Here is a 26,242-nt window from a genome sequence, read left to right on the forward strand (position 1 = left end):
TACCCCCTCCGCTTGCTTCTTCCCGCCCGCCCTCACGCCCCTTGTCTCTCCCACCCGGCGGCGGCGCTGACAGGGACGCGGACGGGGACGGCGTTTGCCGCGGGGCTCGCCGCGTCTCGCACGGTAAGGGCGATGCGCCGTTTCCGTGGCGAGCACAGCTCCGCGGGGGCGGGGAGGCTGCGAGCCGCCTCCCCGGAACGCCTCGTCCCCGGAGCTCGGGGGTGGCGGGGCGGATTGCGCCCCGTCCGGGCGTTCGGTGGGCCTGAGGCGGCGGGCCGGGCCGGACGGCGCGCCCACTGTCCCGCGGTGCCGAGGGAGGCCCGCGGGCGGTGGGGCGCCTCGTTTCTGCGGGGCAGACCTGTTCTCCGGGCCTGAGCGAGCGGCCCCGGGCCTGCCGCGGGACCGGGAGGTGGGCGGGGGGGGGGGGGGAGGCAGGGATCGCGCCCCCACCCCCCCTCGGGCCCGTGGGGGCGCGCCCCGCCGCCAGCGGCACGCCGTGCGGCCCGTCCCGTGGGGCGCGTCGGCGGCCTCTTCCTCGGCCCTTGCGTGGGGGTGTGTGCCCCCGGCGGCCGCCCCTCGGGCGGGGACCCGCCTTTTCAGCGTCCCCGCGGCGGCGGTTGCTCGGCGTGGGCTTGGCTGCCCGTCGGTTTGCTCTGGGGTTGTAGAGAGAAAATAATTCAGCGAGGCTTGGCCCTGGTCTTGCCGTTCATTTAACGCTTGTTTTTTAGCCTGTCTTTCCCGGGCGATTGGATCAGGTTGTTCCCATTTAAATCGAAACGGTTTAAGGAAAAATAACTTGGAAAGTTGGAACTAAAATTTTCCTCAAAGTTATGTAACTTCCAGCTGATGCTGAGTGCAAATCGGACTCAGCCAGTAGTGTCACTAATCACAAGTGTGCACTGAGGTCACAGTGTTCCAGTTTTTTGTCCAAAGTGAATATAAACCGTTCAGCAGCACAGTGTCAGAGAATAGAATGCCTTTTATTAAAGTGTGTTTCTTTATGCCATTATATTTATCAGTGTGGCTTTTTAATTGATTTTGGCTTCAGCATGTGCTCCTGCTTCCAAGCGCAGATTTCTTAGAAATAAACCCCAAATTATTAAAAAAAAAAATAAATTTGCTACATTATTTTAGCCTTCGTGAACTCCCCCGTGGGAATGAATCTGAGGAAATCTGTGCTCTTTGCTGATAGTTGGACTAAATGATTGTAGCGGTTCTCCCTAATCCATGAAGTTTAACCACTTGTTTCAAGGCATCACTTTATTAGGCTTTCTGGTGAAGGATAAGTTTTTGTATATTGTGTGTACTTCTTACTGAGGTCAGTGGGAGATTGGAATAGTCTAGGAATTGATTTTTCTGAAATAAGAGAACCTGTTGTTTTTAAGACCTAGGAGAAATTCATCAATTTCAAAATGTCATCAGTCAAACGCTTGGTTTATGCAGTCATCCATTTCTTGAGAGAGCAGAGTCAGATGGATACTTTCACTCCAGATGAACAAGAAAGCTTGGAAGGTAAGTGATAAAGGTGCTAAATTGCTTGATGTTTATTATCATAGAAAGTAGAGTGACCTAAATGAAACTGCCACCAAATATTACCTGTGAATAAGACCACGATCTTAATGTTTTTGAGATTATTAATTTTAAAACATCTCTCATTTAAAGAATGTCCTGAAGTTACAAAATGTATACTATCTTAATTTTGAGCAACAGATACTTTGATTCACATCAAGATAAGCGGTGCTATAATGCAGACTATGGTAATGATTTGTGTATGTGTCCCACAAATTTTTGCCTGCTGATTCTTTTTCTCTTTACTTTCATGTTTGGTTTCTTTCTGCATTTTGTGTCTGTTACTAGCTGTGCTGGCCATGGAAGAAGTAAAACAAGTACCATATATTGGTTTTGGTATATGGGAAGAACTCCCGTTTCATACTTGTAAGAATTCTGTGTAATTTATGAGAGAAAGCTAAGTGGTCCTAAGAATATGGAAAATAAATAAATTGCATTTCTTTTTCACTTGAATAGTGATTCCAAAGAGTGCATGGCAGTGAAAATTTTCAGTATGGTATAGTTTCTATTATACATCCAAGTCCATCTCTCTGTATACACAGCTACAGAAAGATGGACTTGTATGTGTATTCCTCCGTTGACAGATGTTCATTAAGCCTTTGTAACTTCATAGTATCTGTCTTTCTCCTTCATACTGCTCTTATTCCTTTCCCTAATTCCTGGACACTTCTTGGCAGGTGGTATCACAGTGTGGAATTAAGCAAGAGAAGAACAAAAAGTCTTAATTCTGCAATGAGCTTTTAATAGCACCTATTTAAAAGACCTCTGCACTCTTTCAAGCAGTCTGTGGTTGTATCACTCAACCAGAGGAGGAATTTGGGGGTAAGAGGGGAAAGTGTAGGACCAGCAGTGCAATAAGCATCATCCAGGCTGTTGATCACTGAGTTACCTGAAATCTGAGATGTGGAGAGTAGATTTTCCTGAGGTACAAAACAAGTCCTGCTCCTCAGAGGCATAAACTTAAAAAGGTAAACTTGGAGTGTGCTTCTTTCCACTGCCTATTGGTTTTATAGTGTAGTTGTTCACTAATTTAAGCAAGAAAGAAACACTTGTGTCATGATATTCAAAAGATACTCCCAAAAGAATAAAAGCCAAAAGATTTGGTTTTACATCAGAGTCTGGAGCGTTTTGTACTTTTGAAAAGTGGTAGTCACCTATGAATTTAACCTGAATTTAACCTGATGATGTTCAGCTGATGAAAAAACCAATGTTTTGGGAAATCATATAATGGGAAATGAAGAGTACTCCTTTGGGTTTTAGAATAAAACTGATAAATGTTGGGTTATGACTGAAAATTTACAGAGCAGCCTTAGCCAATGTCTATGAAGGAATCAGTTTTAAGATTGTGCTTTCTAAACAAAAAATATTATAAAGCCTTGGTTGTGTTTAAACGCCGATGTAAAATTTACCATTTTAATACAGATATGAAATCGTAATTTTAGAGCTGTACCCTGCCAAAAGCATAGTACCATATGCTGTGTGTTAGAGGATAGGAGGCAGACATTCTGAATAATTGACTCAATGTAGTTGTGCAAAATATCTTTAGTGCACATGGAGTAGCAATAGCCCAAGTCTGTGTTTGAAGTGTTTAATGTTAGGTGGAGACATAAGGGATAAAACAATTTGACTGTTGTTTTTCACTGGTACCTTATGTACCTGCTTGGTGTCTATGAAAAGATAAAACACCGTATGATTAAGTATCTGTGCCAGGAAGTAATTTAAACAGTCCCCATTCCCCACAAAACAAAAACAACTAGAACATTACAAATGAAATTGAGACTTTATCAAAATAGAAGTCTAGCATGTATTCCAACTCCATTTATATTGATAACCTGCATTCTGCATGTTTGAATTATATAGCAATGTCAATGATAGTGTAAATTTATTTCCTCTAGGAATTTTGTACTTGCATGATGAATAAAATTCCCTTATTTAGAGAAAGCAGGGAAAGGTAGACCAGAGAAATATACTCCCCTACAACCTAGGATCTAGAGCAGTGATATAGATCCCTGATGGTTGATGCTCAACTCTATTGTATGAACTAGAAACTTCACTTCTTCCAAGTTATATTTTAGACAGTGTGCTTAAATGGCAGTTATTTCTTTCCTGATTACAGTTTCTATTTTTTTCTTGTCTATAGCACCTATTTCTGTGGGATTAAAGCAGAAACTCTGCAATGTGTACAAGGCTGTGATTTTATTTTTTTTTTCTTACTTCTATGATTAATGTACCACAATGAATTTCTCTAAGGCAGTGTTTCCAAAACAGTGGAATGCGCCCCTTAAGGTGAGGGATGCATGTAATACTGGAGATGAGGAAGGTTATGCGTAAGATAAAGCAGGATAATACCAAGTACTAAAGGGGCCTCAGCAACCCAGTTAATATTCATTATTCAATGATCAACAGCCTGCATGGCTGCTGTGATGGCTTGAAGTTGCTTGCAACTTGTGCTTGGATGGCAGAAGTCCTGGAGCTATGTGGCACTGGGGATGCTGAGCTGGGCTCCAGCATAGCCCAAGTGCTCCTGTTGTCAGCTAGTAGGTGTTTGTGTGAGGCCCAGGTGTTCAGCAGGGAGGTAGTTATCTCTGCTGGTTAACAAGGTGGTCAGTGCAAGCTTCAGAAACCGCCTAGGCCTCTGAAAGTGTATGTGATGATGCAGATAATAGGGAGAATGGATAATTTTGGCCTTTGAAATCAGACACAGGAAAAATCTTAGATTAATAGCTCACATGGTGCAGCAAGTCTTTCCAAACTTACTGGTAATATCAGGCTTGCGGCTGTAGACAGTGCCTCACATTGATAATGGGGTAATAAGATGCTGGCAGTCTAGTGTCTTGAGATAACTTTTCAGACAAAACCAAGTATTCACTCCTTTGACTTTACTGGCATCAGGTTTTTATATCACACTAAAAGAGGGTAGTTACTGATCTTGTCACAACTTAACACATCTTCTGATTTGGAAAAGTTTCTCTTTTGGCTATGTTTATTTTTACACAGGTTTCTATTGTTGGCTTGCATGTTAACCAATGGTTATTATTTAAACCTATGGATTCATCCCATAAGAGTTCCTAATTTTGTTATACCTGTGATAGATAGATTATAAGGATTATAAATTCCAGTTTTCAGTTAAAGGAGAAATGTGGGAGTTCACTGTAACAACTGATTATTTCATGAAAATGCTTACTAGTGATAATACTATACTCAGGAGTATTTTGTTTAGGCATAATTTTCACTGCTGCACTTTGCAGAAATCTCCTGTATGATAGAGGGCTGGTGTCACAGACTTAATACCTTGAGGCAAATAAAGGAGGGGGTTGTATTTTAAATTTATGCAAAACTACAAATGAGGTGAGGCATTCAGGAAAGGGAATGCCTTTAGGTGAAAATAAGTTTGAGGGGAAAATTCGTAAGTATACTATCGCAAGTGGCTTTAAATTAAGTCGGATAAGGAAAAAAAGATACGTAATTCCACTGATTTTTATGATAGGCCTGGTAATAAGTACTATTAATATATAGTTCAGAATTCAGCATAATCAGTGCTTACTTTACAAGGATTAAGTTTTTCTACATAGCAGCAGACAAAGGAGTTTAGCCCAAATCCTTCAGTACTCTTACTGGGTAATTTAGAACCCTGCAAATTGATACATTTTTAGCATATTTAGGTTATAGGAGCAAGTTATATGCATATTTAGCAATGTATTCAATTGTTACATGTTATCAACATTAATTTTGTATCATACTTGACTTTTTTCTGAATAATTTCTATTGTATGTTATCAGAGTTTTTTAGAAAATTACATCTTCCAGGTTTTACTATTTATTTTACAACTCTACTTTTTCCCCCTTTCTCCCAGCTGTGACATAGAAAATAGACTCCTCAAACTGGCCTTACTGTTATTAACTTTCAGTAATTTTACTTTTCTAATTTTGGGTCAGTGTTCGGGTTCATTATGATGCAAATAAGAATTCAAATTCTAGTTATTATATTAACATTGGACTGATATTCAATTTAAACTCTAAGATTCAGTTTTTACTGATACTTAATTTGAATTTAGCTACTCCTGGTTATCTATAGTTCGAGCTAAAAAGGTCATTTTCCTGTTCGAACTAGGCTTTACAAAAACTTTTCCTTGTTCCTCCTCAGTTTTCAGTTTAAAACATCTAGATGATACACCTTAATACAAACATTCTACTAGATTCTCAAGGTGATAGCGAAAATAATTATATAATTCAAGATACTATAATTAACAGAATACAGATATATATACAGAATTGTATATAGCAATTGCCATTGATCTTCTTTTGCTTAGAAGTAGGCGAGCGCATTTAAAACTTCAGTTAGGTATTTGGCTCTACTTTTTTTAGAATTGCTTGTTGTGAGTGTATTTGCATTATTGCAGGTTTGCGAGGGCCACTTAATCCTTACACAAGAGATCATGGGAAAGGATACTGCAGATATACATATTTTTACAGGATAAGGGCTTGTGATTAATGAAGCATTTTATTAATAAACAGTGTCTTCCAATGAATATATTTTGTTCCAAAAAAAAGATGAAAGTAATAAGTATCTTGCATTTATTCTTCACAGTAAAGATGAGCCATTTTCTTCCAACTATTATGCCACAGCAGTTGTGGTGTTTTGAGATGGCGTATGTGACACACACATAGTTGTATTATGAATTGTGGTGCTTTTGTTAAATCCTCATATTTTTATGTTCAAAAAAAAAGACATTAAATGATTGAAAAAATTGAAATAAAACTTTTAAATTGGTTTAGGAATAATGGCTGAACTATGTATGGATTCTCTATAGTTTATAGTATTTTTCAGCAAGTCAATTCTATGGGGATCAGGTAGCCTCTCTTTCTTTGATGGTATGTGCCAAAGAGCTGCTTTTATTAGCTGAATAAGGAAGTGAATAACAGCTTTATAAATAAATTAGTGAAACTACACTTCTATTGAGAAACTGGTGACATATTTTTTATTTTTTGTTTGTAAGTTGCAATTCAGTGTCTGGAGACTGTGTTTAAGATTAACCTGGAAGATACTCATCTTGCACCTCCACAGCATTTGATAGAAATGTTCGCAAATTCTTTTCACAAGGTAAGAATTTCATTTAGGTTCTAGAGTTATTCTGCCAATATGTCCTAAGATTTCATACTGTATACACAACCTTAAAGTGCTGTGTAGGTCAAAATGATGTGGAAACTTCAGGAAAATATGGAAGAAGTAAAATTTCCATAAAAGCTAGCAGAATGAGAATCTTTTCGGGCAGTGGGAGGAATTAATTTCAGCTAGGCAAGGATAGTTCCATATAGAAAATTACTAACTAGTGGATGTCTCATTCTCACTTGAAGGATTTTATCCTTCAGTTAAGCATTTTGCAATTCCCGGAGATAAATGTCTGTGAAGTGCTTGAGGTCATTCATAGTTTGCTGATGCTTCTCACTCCCTTCTGGAAATAATTTAGTTGTTCAGTTTTAAAAACACCTCCATGAACACTAACCTTAAAATGGGAACCTCAGAAATGCATACTAATAATACATGTTATCTAGGATCCAGTACAGGAAGCACTGGAACCACCATGATGACAAATAGGAGAGTCAGACGTAAGAAAACCAAGAAAGTAGAGACATATCAGTTCTCTTCCCCTTGACTTCCTTAAAATGTGTGGTGAGCCATAAGGTTTTTTTAGTAGTAGAAAGCAAGCTATCTTTCTCTTCTACAGATGTTTTAGTGATGTTTAGTTCTTTCGTACTTCCTGTGCCTTGCAGAAAATCTGGTTGCTTGTTGATACAATGCTTCCCAGGATGAAAGAAATTTTTAATAAAATCAGGGCTTATATTTTAATTAAAAAAATTTTGGTTTGTTTACATACAGAATGACACGCTGCCTCTCTCAGATTCTTTACCGGAGGATGTTGAAAAGGCTGACCAACTGAAGGATGAAGGTTTGTCATAAATGTGAAGATTTTTGGGTTATCCTGGATAGTGATAGTATAGCAGCTGGGCAACACGCACCCCGCACAAGAACTTAATCTTATATTGTCTGATGATTGTTATGCTATTAGAGCGCTAAGTGATTTTCTCCATCTGGGGTTTAAGAAAATACAGAAGAAAATATTCTCTCCCTTGCTCAGGAGGTTGCTTAAAAACTAAGCGATAGCATGTCAAGTCTTGGGCAACATTCCTGAGTAGCAGAAGCTTTAAAGAATGAACAGTTATTATTTGGTAATTATAGATTTCTGTTTGTCCATGGAATTGCTATACAAGTTTCTGCTTTATATTGAGAAAGTTATGTGATGTCAAGGATTATGTGCTAGCTGACTATTAAAACATTGGTAAAATGCTGGCCCAGCTGAAGCCAATGGAAAAATTCTTGTGAACTTACTAGGGTTAGTATTTCACATATGTGAAATGTGCTGTATAAAAATTGCAGAAAAGCCAGTTGTTTATTTTCCCTGTGATAGGTGTTATTGCTCTTATGTGAGGAAAAGCAGGTGTACCACAGAAGTCTTCACTAAAGCTATCCAAGAAGGAATCCATTTTATTTCCCCCCCAAAAGAAAGTGGAAAAAAAAGAAAGCGTGTAGCACTGATAACTTATAGAAATTGTTATCAGGTGGATTGATGCTTTATAAATCACGTTTCTTATGACCTGTTGGATTTTCAGATATTGGACTTTTATAGAAAAATAAGTTTCTAATAGCGAGGCAGATGTAATCCTCTCAGAAATTTCAGGATAATGATGGGGAAAAAGTTCTACTGGTTTTGAGAATGAGTTCCATGTCTGTCTTATCTTAAAACTGGTCATCTGTAGTCATGAATGCAGTCCATTACTGGCTCACAAAGTAAGTTTTCCTAATTGTTGAAGTTGCTCTTTAATTCTAAGGATAAGAGCTCAAACAAGGTTAGGTTACAAGTGAAAATCAGTTTGTAAGTTGTAAGATACGTGCTGTGCATGCTGGCTTTTCATTTTGCTCTCCGTTATTGTCAGCTCATGGGAAGTGAAGAGTACCTGTAGCACTCAGTATGATTATGGGTCTTTAGAGATATTCAGCACTTTCCAGGTGTGGGTGTTACAGCAATGCCTGTTTTAAATCTGTGACTTCTGTCTTGTCATCTGTTGTCCCACAGAGGTTTGTGAAATAGACTGAGGAAATGAAATTGACGTATGCTCTATGTTAGTCTTTGTGTGGTGTTACTAAAGCAATTGCATGTCTCTACTGAAAAAATTGAAAGGGCCGAAACTTCAACAAAGGGCCATTTAAAGTGTCAGTTATCAGAGGCATTAGTAAGCAGTTTGGAAATGCTTGAAATGCCTCAGGTTAATTTCCCATAATAAAATTAAAATTTCCTGTCCTTTTCTAATGCTGCTCTGTCATATTAATCCTCCTTGTTTTCACACACGTTTTATCTATCACCACTATCATGCTTTTCAGTTAGGAGTATTTTCTGCCCTGAGTTAGGGAGATAAACTAGATAACTTGGGAAATTCCATTTGACCCGTATCTTCTATAATACTGTAATTCTATAACTCTTGTAATTTCCTCATTTCTACCTATATGTACTTACCAGTGGAGTAACTTCCCTCACCTTTGTGGGCACCGGTCTGCTGCTCCTCTGCTGTCAAACCAGCCCTAGTACCTGTAGAAATTGGCTAATGAATGGCAAAACAAAACCAGATAGCCAAGCTTTCTTTCTTGGTCATTATAAAACCAGGAAGTAATATACCCTCCAGACTAGTAAATACTTGAATTTACTTGCCTACCCTTGTATATCACTTGACACTTTGGCCATTTTGGCTTAACTTGAACTATGTAAGAGTGCAGATTATGTGCAGGTTTCTATAGTGTAACAGTGGCTTGATCCTAAAAAGATCTGGGTATTCCCACCGTATAAATTATAACAATAGGTAGTATTTTCATTATTGATGACACACATTCAAAAGTATAACCATTTGTGGGATTTTTTTGCCATAAGAAGTTTTGTCTTGCATTAAAATAAAATATGACACTTGCTTTTCCTTTTGTCCAGAATTGCTTAATCTCAGCAGAAATAGTAGGTCTAGATATTTTTCTGTTTTGCTTTAGCCAATTCTGAGCTGGGGGGAGAGAGAGAGAGAGAGAGCAAGAAGGGCACCCAGTGATACTAGCTCCAACTTAGCCCTGTACCCCAGGTCATCTTTAGTTCAGAGCAGTATCAGAAACTCCAACTTTGATAGTCATTGGTGGCAGTTTTGTTTTAGAGAAATGTTAGCTGCTGCAATCTTGTTGAGTGCTGCTGACTTGTGAGTCTTTTATTTGGCAACAGGATTTAGAGTACAGACGTTTACCTTAGATCAAAGGACAGATGTGTAGATGGTCAGCCTGTAGAAATGAGACAGATAGGGTTACATTCTGTGTATATTTTGAAGGTATACATGCAATTACAGTTTCAGTTTGCCTTCTCACTGGCAGGGATTGCTGACTATAATTACAGTCTAGTATATCACTGTTGGGAAGAGGTAATTTTGTACTACCTGGGTGATAGTTAATTATTTAAATCTGGTTTTGTTTATTAAGCTCTCCGTGTTAACAAGTGACTGACTGTAAGTATAGTTGTTTTCATTTAGTACAGGCATCTAGGACTCCTTGCTCCACAGTCTTTTGCTTTCTACCAGAGACAAAATACTGCACTGACTGAACTTTTCCAGCCTTTGCTTATGCAGTTATCTACATCTGTAGTAACCTGTTGACCTATCTTTTCTCCTGCTTATTTTGGGAGAGGGTTGTAATATTTTGCCAAAATACAGGGAAGTCAGTGGAAGTCTGTAATTTTCCTGACAGTTTCTTGACATTTCTGGGAAACCAAGGCTTCTGTAGGATCTAGCAGGCCAAAGATCCGTAGTTACAGGACCAGGGACAACCTTAACTAGGACTATTTCTCTACTACTTTGTCATCGGGAAAGAAAGAAACTGCCAGGACTGCCCTAAATTGGGAAAGAAAGAATGTGTAAGATATCTTTTGTTTTGAAAGACCTTACTCCAGAATTTTCTTTCCATAGAAAAGTTACATTTTTCTGTTTTTTTCATTGGACTTAAAAAATATGAAATATGAAACTTTGTTAAAGAGTAGAAGTTCTGAGCTTTGTTGGTGAGAAATGTTACCTCTGAATCATTTTAGATTACCTGTCCTATACATACTTCTCATTACCTTAATGAATGAATTATGTGGCTTCACAAAAGTGGGACTTACGTGCTTAGTTTTGCTTTTGTTTGATTTTCCATGTTATGTGGATAGTTATAAGCAAGTTGTAGGTACATGTGAGAAAATGAGACCAAAAAGGAATTAATATATAGCCTTTTGGATTATGAGGCTTGCAAACATACTTAAGACTGATGAATCTATATTAGAGTAGAACTGCAATTAAAATTACACTTTTCAACAAAGTGATCTTTGCTTAACAGCAGAAACTAGCTGGAAGGTGTGAAATAGCAAGATGAGAAGGGGAAGGTTTTTGTGGTGGACTACAAGGTACATAATGAAGTTTATAGATATAGTAGATATTTTTATTTGCATTATTCCATGCCAATTCTATTTAAAAGAATGTATCTCAAAAAAGTGCTGTCATAACTACCTTATATAGATGCTATAATGTGGCTGCTCTATTTCTTTCATACATAGCACTGTATCTTTTAAATACTTAAGAGCTTTTTATAATTTATTTCAGGTAATAATCACATGAAAGAAGAAAATTATGGAGCTGCAGTGGATTGTTACACTAGGGCTATAGAACTGGATCCAAACAATGCAGTCTATTACTGCAACAGGTAAAAACAATACACACCTTTCATTCCCAAAATTCATTAACATCATTTTAAAGATAAATTGTGAACTAGATCAAAAAAACATGAGGCTAGAATACTCCACTATTCAGAAATTTATCATGTTAAATTTGTAAAAGATTAAAGCAAAAGTCAGCTCATTCAGCATATCTTTATCAGTTAAAGGTGTAATATGGGCTTTAAGATTACTTATAACACTTGAGATCGGGTTTTTGTGAGTTAGGTTGTCTATATTAAACCATAACGTAGGCTGTGATTCCCAATGTGTTGAGAATAGTAAGAGCCTTTTTTTCTGGTGTTCTAGTGACTCAGCTGCCATCTCTATCTTCTTTAGTATTGACTGTGCCTGCAAAAAATAGCATCAATGTGGGAATAGCATTCTGGAGATTTCAAGCATTGTATAAATATTCAGCATTTTTACGCATGACGTGGGAAAATAACAAGGCTGTTGTTGTGGTGCCATTGTATAATCTAATCTTCACCATAGTGAAGACATAGTGACATGGGAGCAGATGAAGTCTGGAAGGGCATGTTAACCCAGTAGCAGAAATATACTCTTTCTGTATACTGCCCAGAAGACCAGCATAAGAGCAAAGGTAGTATAGACGATGAGCCCTGCTGGAACTAGCCTGTCTCTAGAGCTACTCTGCACTACAGTCTTCAGTGCCTCCATTACCAGAATGATATATTAACTGTCAATCTAGCCTTGTGGCACTGTACCCAGCGGATTTTTCTGGTTTTGGAGCTATGCTTCCATTACTCCAGAGTTTAGTTTGTGATAAATACAAGTAAAAGATTCAGTATTTCATGGCAAGCATAAAGAGAAAAGAAATGCACAGTTTACTAATATTTTACATACTTAAGATGGCAGTTCAAAGTGTAAGTAATCTATTTTCCTTGAGAAAACTGATGACATAAGTGATTTTAGGTATAAAATGGAAATAAAAGACCAGATTCAAAAGCCTCCCCAAATCACTGGAAGTTTCCTCAGTAGAATGAGCTTAAGCACCAAATCTGTAATGGGCAAGAACAGAAATACTTCACTCTGTGTGTTACATCATCACATATCACATTTGTGAGGACCAAAATGAATTTTGGTGTCAGTAAGCATAGTATTGCATGAAGTTATTTAAAAGAAGACAGGCAGTTGCTTGGAGTTTTGTGGGTGATGAAGTATCTAAATAAATATAGACCTTATTCTTGTCTTTCTTAAGCTGGTTTGGGAGCAATGGAGATGTATCGCCTTCAACAGTATTGCTTTTTACACACAGCAGTGAGAAAAAGAGAGAGCTGAGATGCCCTCAAAGTTTAAACTGGCCGTATAAATTTTTTGTAAACGCAGAAAAAACATTTTCTGTTCAAACATGAGAGACTAAGCACTGTCCCCAGCTTTTATCCATACATCTTCACTGGCATCTGTGGAGTTGGACTACTGTTAAGCAGTCTAAATACTTAAAATACATAAGTAGTCCCATTCAGAAGATATTTTAATCAAAGTCAGAACAGGAGAAGGGATTGAATATAGTGATGATTGTAGCATCTAGCATTCCTAATAAAAAAAGAATGCTTTATGCAATAGAAATAATGTAATTTCTACTATAGTTTTTTAATCAAGGAAGAACAAATTAGAATGCTTTGAGACCTTTCAAACTGGGAAAGTTTTGATTATTAATCTGTTCTAATGTACTTTTAAATTTGGGCAAGTCTTTAATCTTACTGTATAAATGTCCACAACATTTAGCATTTCTCTGATATAGACATGCAATTGTAATTTAGTAATTCAGAGATTATTGAGAAATGTTATCCCAATTTATCTGCAAGCATGCAAATCACAGCATTCCTTTGAATGGCAGTAAAACTATACTTCTTGCTGGAAAATGCCAACTGTATAAAATCCTTCTGTTTAAACAATGATTTTATGTAAATTACTACTTGAGAGTTTCACTTCTTGTAATAGGTTTTATGATGATTTTTGTGCATAGTCATATGCTGGATCTAAACCAGTTCCTTAGAATTATATATCCTTTGTGTCCTAAAGGTGAATGCGTGTTCTCCAAAGCCCTAGTCTAGCAATGCACTTAAGCACATACTTAATTCGGAACGTTTCCTTGTCCTACTTAATTGAGGAAAGCTGAGGCATTGCCTAAATAGTGAATCAAAAGTCAGTAAGATCAAAGAAGTCTAAAGTTAGTCATGGACATGTGAATATCTAAGCTTGGGTTTTTTTCTTTTATTATCTTTTTGACAAAGCTTTCTCCCTTCCCTCCCATCTTCTTTTTAGGGCTGCTGCTCAAAGTAAGCTCAACAACTACAGTGAAGCAATAAAGGATTGTGAGAGAGCCATAGCAATAGATCCAAAGTACAGCAAAGCGTATGGGAGAATGGGGTAAGCTAATAAAAGTCTGAGTAAACACTGAAGACCCAAGTGTAAATCACCATAGGTTTTCCAAAATAAGTGGAGCTAGGTTGTTTTACTTGGCTGACATTCTTGTTCTGAAAGGTGTAGTCATTTTCTGAAGATGACCCTATCAGGCTGTCAGTTTTAATTTTTATATATGTGGTTGATCTTAGCATTTCTATATCAGATTTCATCAGTTTGCAATTTTTTTTTCTTTCAGTTTATCAACATTGCAAATTTAGTTTAGAAAGTCATGATGTGTTTTTTTTCTACCTCCTACCTATTTATGAGTAATCAAAAATCTGCAGTTGGAACAGTGAATCTGTTAATGATGCTGTTAGAGAACAGAATCCTAAAGTATTGGGGCTTCACACTAGCAGGAATAGAGACTTAATTTAATTTTTCTGTTCAATAGCGCTTAGGAAGCAGAAATTTTAGCAAGACTAAGTTATGTCCTTTTGGTAGTTTTTCTCAGTCATGTCTGAGAGATTAACAGTATAGCCTCTTTAGGTGGTGGGTCTGATTAAGTGCTATCTGAAAAAAAATGTCAGGAGTGTTCTGAATGAGATATCTACTTGAATGAAGGGCCATTCTTCTAAGATATGCAGCTTCATATTTTCAATAACCAAACACATTGTGGGCTTGGGCTGAATGCTGCATAAGGCTTTTGAGATTATATCTATACTAGTAAATTACAAAATGCTTGGGATTGTTTGTTGGGTCAGCTGGCACAAAATGACCCATGTCTATGTTATTAAAATCTAGTTTGCAGAATGGAAACTGCCTATTGCTAAATTTTATTTGCCTGTGTTAAATTCTGAACCATGGCCCAAAATAGTCTGTGATAATGCTTACTGGCCTAGGACAAAACCATGCCAGAGGGCATTTATTTAAGATCAGAGATGATGGAATTCTATCACTTGACAACTTTCCATGATACAGTGTATTTTACCAATATAAATATAGCCTGACTGGCTTTTGAGATGATTAATTCACTTTGAAATTTTAGGGACTGTTGAACTGGTTTTGTCCTATTTAACTATCTTCAGATCGTTTCTTCTTATAGCACAACCTGAGATCCCCCGATTTCAGTGAGATGGAGGGAAGCCACAGGCTGACTTAGTTGGAAATTGGAGGTTATTTTAGAGTTTTGGGTGTAAGACCAGTGTTCCTTTTGATACACAAAGTAAGTGGGATCATTCTTGGGCAATCAAGCCTCTTTTTTTGATTGTCTGGTTATTTTGATAGAGGTTATATTTTGAGCTACAAGCCATTGCTTAATTCAGCGGATGGATATAATAATACATTTGGCATAGGCTGAATGAGGAAATGGTGCTTGTTTAGTAAGTGAAAAAAACAAGTGCAGAAACCACCTTCTCAACAAAAAGTCTGTATAAGAAAACTGTGTTTTCTGACTGCATTATGCAGTCAGATCAGTTTTTCTCAGGATTTGACAGAAGCTCTTCATATGTCACAGAAAGATGCAGAAGTGCCACAGAAATATGCAGGGATGGGAGCCATATAGACAGTTAAAGTGATACTTCCAGCATGACCCTGAAAGAGTACTTGTCTGGGTAGGAATTGTGAGCAAAGAAACTGTTGCCTGCTGTTCTGACTTGTACTGTGTTCCAGGAAGCCAAATTTTACATACTTTCTCTGTAAAAAAACACGATTGCATCACAGAAATACCGGACTGCATTTTTTGTCTGGTCAGACACTATTTTGGCAAGTTAATGGGCCAAAAGGGAGAATGTTTTTTATGGGAGTAACTGTCTTAAGAGAGAATACATTAATGTTGTGTGGGTTCCTCCAGGAGCGTTACTGGAAACTCTTGGAGTTTCATACTGTTACTGAGTTCATTATCACTGAGTGTAATGAGTGTGACTGATGTATCTAACACATTGAGCTCTCATGCCTGGGATAAAAGAGTAAAGTCTGGTAGTGGGCATTAGCACAGGCTTATCAACCCAGTCTGTGTAGCTCAGCACATAGTAAAGGGGGACTGGAGTACTAAATAGCTGAACGTGGGTTACACAGATCTTTCACAAAATGTCAAAAAGATCAGTTTAGTTTAGTGGTCAGTATAAACTGAAAATACAGTAGAAGACAGAATTGAAACTGCAACTAGATGGACTTCTGGAAGAGCTCAAAGAAGGATGATGTTTTAAATGTAGTAGCTAATTGAATTTGAAAACAAATACTGTTTCAAAACGAATAGATCTGTCCTGTGCTCTCCTGAGCTGCTGGAGAAGAATCTTTTTCAAAACATTAAGCAGACTTCCCTGATACAAGGGTTTCTTACAGCATCTTACAGATGTTACTACTATCCTGTATAACCCATTTGTCAAGCTGTTGAAGTGAAATATCTGAAAGGAGAACCTTGCACTGATCCGTAGACAAAAATCTCATTATGCTGAAACTTGTGGTTCCAGTATTTGGTTTCTTGAAGCTGCAGAACTCATGTTAAGAGTATCTTCGTCCTACTTACCCATGTACCCTTCTGAATAATGTCTTGGATCAAAAGGACTGGAGGAAACAGGAATTCCTGAGCTTATGCAAAAAGGCACACATGCTGGATCCAGCTTGTGCTCTCAAATACAGACTAAATCACTTGATGATACCAAGGAGTTTTTAATGAAACTTGCATATATATGGAACAGACAATGCATGACGAGTTCTTGAAGGATCATCTCTTCTGCAAAAACAAGTGCTTAAGTAGTAGCACAATAGCAAAACTTGCTTTAGTGCTCAGGCTAAAAATTAGTTGTGAGACACTGTTTTACTTAGGACAGAAAATGTATCGTTATCTTTTGATAGTCATTTATGTTCTACCCAGGATTTCTTTATTTCACATTAGGTTGGCTCTGACCTCAGTGAATAAATATGAAGAAGCAGTTACCAGTTATCAAAAAGCACTGGATCTTGATCCAGAGAATGACTCTTATAAGTCAAATTTGAAAATAGCAGAGCAGAAACTAAGAGACATGTCCAGTCCTGTAAGTTAGCTCTGTATCTATTTATTTACAACAGTTTTAATTGGGACTTTGTAGGTAAACTTATCTTCAATTGCAATTTATTTGTAGACTGGAACTGGACTGAGTTTTGACATGGCAAGCTTGATAAACAATCCTGCCTTCATTAGTATGGTGAGTATATTTCAAGCTCACATTATACTGGTTTTAAAACTGAAGTTTTAAGAATGACGCTTGTATAATAACACAAGCAATTCTAATGCTTATTATAATGGCAATGGTTTCATTATACTGAATTTAAACTTTTCTAAGCCATTTTACACTCAGAACAAGAAGCGAAGCAGTAATGTCCTATAATGCCTGTCTTATTTTGAGTTGATTATATCTTACTTATGAACAACAACGTGCATAGATTAGCTATGCTGTTTTTATAAATGGCATGATAGTAAAACACTTGTCAACACCATGGTGAAAATTTCTATTTGCCACATAGCAGTTAACAATGAATACAAAGAAATCAACTCTTAAGTGAATAGCAGTTGATTCAGGTGAAGTCTACCCAAGACTAAAGTAACTGCCTGGGGAGAACTACCCAAGAGACCTTTCAGTTCTTACTCTTTCAAATTATCCCTGACATCCTTAAGTGTGCAAAACTTCATGAGATGTGCAAACAATGAGTATAAATGACATACAGTGCATTCCTTTACTTCCAACACAATGGCAAATTGTGGTTTTGTCCCTCACTAGTTTTTCTCCATGCATGCCTTTCTTAGCTAAATGGTATTAATTAACTTTGAAGAATGGAATTTGGGGAAAAAAATGCAAAATTTCCTTTGAGAACTCAGTTAAAATTTTACTGTCCCTCTGGTGGCTTCATTAGGACAGGACATTTCAACCAGTGCTTCCATGTGGAAATGCACTGTATGCAAGAGAGATCAATGGTCCAAATAATAGAGATAGTGGGCAAGGAAGAACTGAGCAAGTTCTTTGATGGCGTTAGTGATTAAATAGCACCGGAACTCTGTGTACCACTTCATTGGCCACATGACTTACTCAGACAGGCTGCATCTGTTTAGAGTTAAAGACGTACTCTTCAGTATGGAGATAACTATGGGGAAAAGATTTTTTGCATCATTTCCAGAGGATGGCTGATCAAGTGGATGGAACACAGGGCATTCAGCCAGAAGCAAATTAATTGTTTTCCTGTGGTGTAGTTTTTTGTTTAGTTTTGTTTTTAAGGAAAAAAAATTACTTACTGTCTGACCTTGAGAAAATTACTTCTAGACTCCATTTTGGACCCCTAACCTGGATCAGACTTGTAACTGACAGAAGAAAGAAAAAAAATTCCTACATTACCCATAGAATTTACCTGAATTTGGTGTTTTATACCCAACTGTAGACTAGACAAAACAGATTATTTACTTTTGAGATATATATATATGTATAGAGATATATTGATCAATAAAACAAATATTGTACATATCTGGCTTTTGTAGTACCTTTAAGAAGAGAGTGAATAAGCAAATAATGTGTTGTGCCTATTAGTCTTGTATTCATACAGACACTGATTTCTGTAGAATTATGTTACTAACTTTAAAATATCACCTGGTTTATTCTATAGTGTCTGTCCATATACACCCTTACATAGTAAACACAGTATAATTTTTGAGGCACTTTATGAATGAGAAATTTAAATAACCTCATGCTTACTACAAAGTAAGAAGATATGCAATTACCACAGAAGATATAGGTTACCACAAAACCATGCTACAAAGATAAGTCCACAGTCTGGTTTACTCTGCAATATTTTGCAGCCGTAATCTTAACAGTTTATACCCAGTAGTAATAGTAGTTGCAAAACTGATTTATCCAGGCTGGGAATCAACAAAATACAGACCTTTTTCCAAAAAGCCCAATAGAAAACCTTTGTCCTTGGAAGTCTTTATTTTTTTTTTTTCCCCTCAGTTTTCTGGTACTGGGGTTTTATGTTTAATGTCATATTGTATTTTTCACATCTGAATCTGTAACCACTATTTTTTTACCTAACATATAACCAATTGTCTCAGCTTCATATCCTTGAAATATGTTCCTGTAATGATTCTTTTTGCTGGGGACCATATGTCTCTGTGCACATAAACTTACTTTATTTTTGTAATAAAACATAGAATATATAGTATGTAGTTTTTTGGGTTTTTTTCCCCCATTTTCCTCAGTGGTACCTAAGTAGTAAATGTGTTATAATTTCAGCTATATATTGTCTGTTCTAGGCAGCAAGCTTAATGCAGAATCCTCAAGTTCAACAATTGTAAGTATTAAAATGGAGTACCATTAAAACAAATGTCTTTAGGGGTTTGAATTAATACGAGAAAAGGTGGATCTTTTCTGCACAGTACTGTATTCCTGAAAATGTAATTTTATTTTTGCTTACTGTAAATAAAACTACTGCAGTTTCTTCCTCTTGCAGCTTATTTCCTCCCAGCAATTAAAAAAAAGAACTACAGTTTATTGCTTACTGTAAAGGTCCCTGCATATCCCAATGCCAACACTGTGCTAACTGTTCCAGGATGTCAGGGATGATGTCAAATGCCATTGGTGGCCCTGCTGCAGGTGTTGGTGGCCTGTCGGATTTGTCCAGCCTGATCCATGCGTAAGTAAGAATTGCATAGTTTTAACTGTTAAATTTGTAGAAGCGTTATTGTGCAATGTCTGTTTAAAAGGGATAGTGTCAAGCCAATTATACTGTGGTCTGTCACCACTGTATGCCTGATTATTATTAAAACTGAAAACTTGAAGACTTATTTTTTACTATCTTGTTTGCTTGCTTTGTATGTTTCCATCAATTGGAATGACTGAACTGTGTGCTCAGTTTCACTTTCTGGTTCTTATACACTGTTCACTTTCTAAATGCCACTTACTAAAAATGCTTCTTTAAATCTTTAAGTAATCCTACACGTGCTCTCAATTTGTGTTGATAAATTTACTACCTGATATCCCAGACACTAGTTAGAAAAGCTACAGATTTACTTAGTACATGTTGCAACAAGTTCTGCTCTGGCATCCCTCCATTTAGACTAGGAAGGCTTTAGGGAACTCCATAAAATGAAGAGTAGCTTTTACAAAAAAACGGAACTGAAGTCTTTTATAGTATTAATAGAGATAATCCATCTGGAAAAGTCTGCACAAAAACATGCCATTTGCTTGTATGGCAAGACCTCTTAAAGGATATACAATTTTACTTTATTTCAGCATTCTAGTCTGTTTCAAACTATTTTACAGTTTTGCCCCTCCAGGGCAAAAGTAATTTATAATTCACATCACAGACAGGAATGTGCCCCCACAAAATCAAGGGCTGTTTTTACAAAAACCATGACACCTAGATCTATGGAAATTCTGACTTCCCTTCAACCTGTGCTGTGATTTAAAGGAGTCTTGATAATTTGCTACTTGGGCAAAATGCAGAAGTTAGAGAAGCCATGCCAGGCTATTCATGAAGTAATAAGTTTTACTTGCGTTTTCTAGTAAACCAGTGTTATGCTTATCTGTTACATGGAATTAATCTCACCTATTAATTTAACTCTCAAGCTACAACTATTACAGAGATGGATCTGTCATTACTTCAGTCATACAAGTCATAAAGGTGTAATTTTATGCTTGCTTTCTACTAATGACATCTTGCTCACACGTACAAGTTGGCAGCTGCATACTGTATTTCTGGAAAAACTAATACAACGTTGCACTTCAACTACAAGAGTAGTTATCTTAAACAACTAGAATGGATCTTCTCAAAAAGAAGGGAGCAAATCACTGGAAAGCATTTGGTGCTAGATTTTAGTTTTACCAAGTAAGGTAATACTTTTTCCTCCATGTTTACAAGTAGAAGTAGTGGTCCTGAAGAATGAAAATGAAGATTTGATGATAATCCTGTTTGGAGAGACTTTGACTAGATAAGACTGTACAGCAAGTTATCTTTAATCTTAACTTTTACATAATACACTTTTCAGTTTTATTGGGATATCCTGTTTTCTTACAAATGCTGCTGTCAGGTTTTTTTACTTGTTAATTTTACTTAAAACTGTTCAACACAGGGGGCAGCAGTTTGCACAACAGATACAGCAGCAGAATCCAGAGCTCATAGAGCAACTGAGAAATCATGTCCGGAGCAGATCTTTCAGTGGCAGCACTGAAGAGCATTCCTGACTTAAAGGAGGCATGTGAATTGGAATGGCATATAACCCCAAAATGCATACATAGTTAGTAGCAAAAGCACCATTGTAACTCTTCTGCTTGAATAGAAGACAGAAAATTCTTTGTGCGTGTTTGCAAACAAGAATAAATCTGTTAAACAGATCTATTGCACATAACTTGGAACATATCATTTATGTATAGTTAATCCTCTGAAAATTACGCTAAATAGGTGGTTTATTAAAATCCCTAAGTGCAAGTAATTTTGAGTATGTGCATTAGATTGATCTCCAGGGCTATTGAGTAGAGAGGAGTTTTGTAGTGGGCTGATCTTGCATAACACCTTATTTCTAAAGTCCTAGTGTAAAAGGCATGTTATTCTTACAGTGAAGGTCATTATGGCTGTATTCCCTGTCAAATATTGAAACAACAGGCCCATCTGGTCAGCCCTTTTATAATGAGCATAGATCAGTGTTGGAGTATAGAATGTACTTGAAACTAATGCCTGAAAAGTCTTTTTCTTTAAGCCTGTGGAGGGGCTGCTATTATTAACATGAAATATTTTTCAGCTTCATTGGGCAGGAGGGAGGAAGATGATTGCGTATGAAGGAGCACCACAAATTGTAGAGAAAGAGAAGGCACTAATCCTGAGTAGCATAATATATAGAACCAAAATGGAACTTGGCTTGGGAAAGGAAAGAGTATTTAGAAGTTTTAGGCTTTCCTACTGCCATGTATACCCTCAAATCATCATGGTAGCCCTGGAGGTCAGCATTATGGCACTATTTTCCTAGGCATGGCAAACTGTATTACATTCTGTATGTATGCAGTATTTAATATAAGCTTAAAACTCTTAACTGTAATAAGCTAAAACTGATCCTGTGACTGTACAAATAACTAGTACTGAAAATTTATCAAGAAATAACTGCCTTAGAAAGAAGGATTCTCTTTTTCTATTCTGGTGTGGTGAATCACTGGCTTAATTAAGGATTTTTTTTTAAGTTTCATTACATGTATCTATCTTAAGTGATAGTTATACGGCCAAGTTAAAGATTTTTCCATTGTCTAGTATTTCTGTTCCTACCCTGGTTTATCTTGCTCAGTTAATCTTACTCTTTCAGAGACCACTGTTTTTCTATATTTTTATGTTAACTTTTTTTATTCTGCTTGCTGTTCACACTGCTTTCTGGTACAAGGTAGACTTGTTTTTACTCCAGGGAGGTTCTCAGCACTCACATTTTCCTCTTTGTATATCAAAACTAATTTGAGGAGCCTGCTTTGATTCCTAAGAGAAAATTATGTCTGCTGGCCAGTTAGACTGGAGAAGGTATGTGGAGGAATAACAGTAGACTCCAAAATGGAGAAATACACAGGAACTCCTGGAACTCAAGACATAATGTCTGATTAATCTTGTGGTCAAAAAAGAGCACCTCAGGTAGAATCAAATGCAAAATTTGGGGTTAAGTCATGTACTTGACTCTAACAAATGCTAGTTGTGCATCTGTTGTGTGAGTCTTCCCCTACTAAAACTGGGGGGTGAAAATGCAGCTGGATCCAAGGAGAAATGAAAAGAACTGGAGAACACAAAACCAGGAAATCAGTACTACATCTGTTGAATGAAGAGGTAAAGAGCAACTTACTTAAACAACTTTAAGACATTTCATACTTTATTCAATAGAGCTTGCCTATACACAGCATTAAAATGCTTTTTAAAATTCTCTATATAAAGTTGCTGTAGCTACCTTTTTGAGGCTGTAGAGATACTTAAGCTTTACATTAAATACATTTCCAAGTAACAACTTCTGACTTGTAGTTTTTGTTAGCAGTCATAGAATCATAGAATGGTTTGGGTTGACAAGGACCTTAAAGATCATCTAGTTCCAACCCCCCTGCCATGGGCAGGGACACCTTCCACTGGACGAGGTTGCTCAAAGCCCCATCCAACCTGGCCTTGAACACTTCCAGGGATGGGGCATCCACAACCTCTCTGGGCAGCCTGTTCCAGTGCCTCACCACCCTCACAGTGAAGAACTTCTTCCTCATATCTAATCTAAATCTACCCTCTTCCAGTTTGAAGCCATTACCCCTTGTCCTATCAGCACATGCCCTTGTAAAAAGTCCCTCTCCAGCTTTCTTGTAGGCCCCCTTTACGTACTGGAAGGCTGCTATAAGGTCTGCCAGGAGCCTTCTCTTCTCCAGGCTGAACAACCCCAACTCTTAACATCTGATGACAAAGAAGAAAACCCCTAACATGATCTTCTTTCAGAGGTAGTTCAGATCCCAAGTCTAATGCATTCAAGAAAACTGCTACTTCAGTTACATTTAATAGCACAGGATACCATTTACAAGAAAAATAGATGGAGGCTGTGGGTGGGCTATAGCTATGGTCCAAGCATTGCTTAGAGCAGTGTGCTGTCAGGAGAGATGCATTGCTCCTAGCATATCTCCTGTTAAACTTCATAGTTCTTAGTTTTCTCTTTCATGTTTTCAACTGCTCAAAGTAAGTCTTAACTTTGATAAGGGGAACCAATAAATCCAGAGTGGACTGGATGGCACTGCAATCTCTCTCACACTCAATTTATCCTTACTTTGTGACAGCAATCATCATGTGGTTAGTTTCCTTTCTACTTTAAGACAGAAAGAGTGTCAAGAACCTCTTGAGAGTTCCTTAAGAGCTACAAGATATGATCATAGTCAAAGACTAGCTGTAAAAGTTGTAGTGCCAAGTACAAGCCTTATAGCTTACTGGATTTGTAGGAGAACTATCCCCCAAGGTTAAATGGAATGAAGCATTGGTTAGTTATCTGAAAACTACTCTTAAAATCATCTTTATAGAGTGATAACTTTCATTTCACACACTACAATATTGTCATGTTTAGGTTTTACTCCAGTACAGGTAATACGTAACCAGGGTATTTATTAAAACATTGATGGCAGTAGCTAACCCTTTAGGAATGTGCTACAACTGGCAAAATACTTAACTTGTAAACAGTCTTTGTTTCTTGTACATTACAGAAAGGGCATTATAGCCTAAAGAAAAACAGTGAAACCAATAACAGGAGCTGTCATTACATGCTTTTCCATTGAAACCAGGAACAGAGGGATCATTTATGGTAAAGTCTATTTTGCCTTGAATAGCCTAGATTGTTTTGCAGTCATGCAATATGTCTTAATCACAGGGTGAGGAAGGAATCTTTTCCTGTGTAATAACTGCACTTCACTTTGCACTAAAATTTTTCATCCTGCTAGATCAAGTGGTAAACCACAATCCCTGTCAATACCACTTAAATTTAAGGTCAACTGCAGTTTGTTATTCAACAGAGCAAATATGCCCTTAACACCTAATTGGGTTTGTATCATTACTATTTCATCAGCATGTAAGTGTGGTAAGCGTTAGAGAAAAAAGTGTTTTGCACTCAAATTGTAAACTCCTGTAACCTGCTTGCATGGAATTATATTCTTCTAACTATGCCTGATCATAAAGACACCTAATGAAATATTCAGTTTAGAAATTGTTTCAGTTGCACTTTTGGTTATGTAACAAGTACAAAGTAAAATCACTCATGCATACTGAGAAAGAACTAAGTTTGCAGCTTTGGATTGACATGCTGTTTCAGGGCTACAGAAATCATACTGGCAAAATGCAACTTGTCTACCCTTTCTGTATCTCTCCTACCTCTTATTACCTTATGGTTACATCTCCTTGAACTTGTGTCCATTTAACTTGGAAATAGATTATAAATAAAGTTATTTACATTTTTTGTCGGATAGTTGTGGTTTTACTGGTTTAGTTTGTTGGTATATCTAGAGTAACAGGTAAATTGCCTTCTTTAAAATACTTGTTTATGGTGGTTGCTCTGCATTTTATTACATGTGCAGCATATAGGGGGTGGGTTTTGTGTATGAACTCATTCCCTCAATTTATCCAATATTTTAAAATTGAATTCTACACTTAGAGATTTTATACACAGGAATGCCTTAAGTAAAATACTGTCAAAACTAACTAAGGTTGCTAAGTGCCAATATGGTAGCTGAGAAATATGACAAGCCACTGCGTAGAATCTTTAACCCTAGTTTAACTAGTGTTAAACTAGGAAAGCCAGTCACTATTTTCTGTATTAAATGGCTACCTTTGGGTGACCTTAGATATTTCAGTTAAAAATATTTCCATCTTTTGTCAAAACAAAGCTAGAGAGAAGTACATTTCAGTGCTTAACCAAGTCCTGAATTTCTTCCTGCATATTCTTTGGAGGACATGATATAAAGCAGCCAGGCAGGGGTTTTCTCCTCATTTCCCTAAAAATCTACTTAAATGCCTCTGGGATAGGAAAACAGTTTGCACCACCTCAGTTTAACAATAAAAAAAATGCCTGAGTTCTGCTATTTTAGTTTTTAGTTCCCTACTAATTGTGAAGTAACATGCCTGTTCAGAGCATGGCCTGTATTACACAGATGCACAACTCTGCACGAGAGTGCAGCTCATTGGGACAGCTTTGCTGTACTACTCCTTTCCAAAGAGTGAGCACATTTTTTGGCTGATACTCCACTTTCTAGCTGCTAGCACCTCAGCAGTGCCAGCTGTACTGTCTCACCTCGTGCCTTTAGAAGGCTCTAGTTCTTATGGCTATGCAAGTACCTTGCAAATACACTGCAATGCCAGGTACCCCAATGTATTTCTTTTAGGGGGTTGGATTCCAGGAACATGTCTGTAAAACAACAGTTCTTTCAAACTGAAGCAGTTTTGTCAGAACCACAATTTCAAAAATGTTTAAATATTTAAAAAATAATTAAAATCAAAATAAGTACAAAGTGCTACTTTTTCCATAAGTCTCATCCCCCTGCCCTAAAGTGATGCTAATGCAGTATGATTTGCTAGAACTACATTTCTTTCAAAGGCTTTATTTTCAGTAGACAAAATGTATATGCATGTTTTCAGAAGATTTTAAACATTCAAAAAATGCTCAGAGGAATTAAATAAGCATAGTTACGTTTATAGATATATAGGGATTTGGTTTTGTTTGTACACATTTTAACATGATTCAGGTGCAAAAACATCAAGAAGTTGATCAAAAAAAAGCCCAGCAGAAACACAGAATTTTTTCTTCAGCTTTGTTTGAATTCTGAAGAAACTACACAGACTTGCGCAATATCATCGTACTCATATGTTCTCTTCAAAAACGTGTCGGTAAGTCTTAAGCCAGAGACACTCTAGAAAGGGAAAATATTTATAAAAGTTATTAGAAAGAATTAATAAGCTTGTAAAACAGTTAATTTTATAACAAAAGTATACTATAAAGAC

General features: G+C 37.1%; 2 protein-coding genes across 6 annotated transcripts in view; one reads left to right on the top strand and one right to left on the bottom strand.

The window, feature by feature from the left end:
- On the top strand, nucleotides 1–24,708 carry SGTB (small glutamine rich tetratricopeptide repeat co-chaperone beta). 2 transcript variants are annotated; one of them, XM_049795392.1, is made up of 11 exons: nucleotides 1–123; nucleotides 1,386–1,512; nucleotides 6,566–6,669; nucleotides 7,447–7,516; nucleotides 11,277–11,376; nucleotides 13,673–13,777; nucleotides 16,647–16,785; nucleotides 16,873–16,935; nucleotides 19,029–19,066; nucleotides 19,325–19,408; nucleotides 23,959–24,708. In XM_049795392.1, the coding sequence occupies exons 2-11, from the start codon at nucleotides 1,413–1,415 to the stop codon at nucleotides 23,975–23,977; spliced, it is 822 nt and encodes a 273-aa protein (XP_049651349.1). In that variant the 5' UTR covers nucleotides 1–123; nucleotides 1,386–1,412; the 3' UTR covers nucleotides 23,978–24,708. The 2 variants fall into 2 exon arrangements, with proteins under 2 accessions (XP_049651349.1, XP_049651347.1); XM_049795390.1 differs by having other exon boundaries at nucleotides 4–123; nucleotides 20,847–24,708.
- Nucleotides 24,709–26,242, bottom strand: part of TRAPPC13 (trafficking protein particle complex subunit 13) — a 32,151-nt gene continuing 30,617 nt past the window's right edge. For all 4 annotated transcript variants that reach the window (XM_049795387.1, XM_049795386.1, XM_049795385.1 and 1 more), the window contains one exon: nucleotides 24,709–26,151. In XM_049795387.1, the coding sequence (XP_049651344.1) occupies nucleotides 26,047–26,151 (105 nt within the window). In that variant the 3' untranslated portion in view covers nucleotides 24,709–26,046. The remainder of the gene's footprint in view (nucleotides 26,152–26,242) is intronic.

This window comes from Accipiter gentilis, chromosome Z (genome assembly GCF_929443795.1).
Source record: "Accipiter gentilis chromosome Z, bAccGen1.1, whole genome shotgun sequence".
In the NCBI taxonomy this organism is placed as follows: domain Eukaryota; kingdom Metazoa; phylum Chordata; class Aves; order Accipitriformes; family Accipitridae; genus Astur; species Astur gentilis.

What these genes read in the sequence shown, in the direction of transcription:
- SGTB (XM_049795390.1), top strand. Translation starts at nt 1,413, where the DNA reads ATGTCATCAGTCAAACGCTTGGTTTATGCAGTCATCCATTTCTTGAGA. An exon ending in TGAACAAGAAAGCTTGGAAG is followed by an intron (nt 1,513 to 6,565) that starts GTAAGTGATAAA and finishes TTTGTTTGTAAG; the next exon opens with TTGCAATTCAGTGTCTGGAG. An exon ending in TTGTCCAGCCTGATCCATGC is followed by an intron (nt 19,409 to 20,846) that starts GTAAGTAAGAAT and finishes TGTTCAACACAG; the next exon opens with GGGGCAGCAGTTTGCACAAC.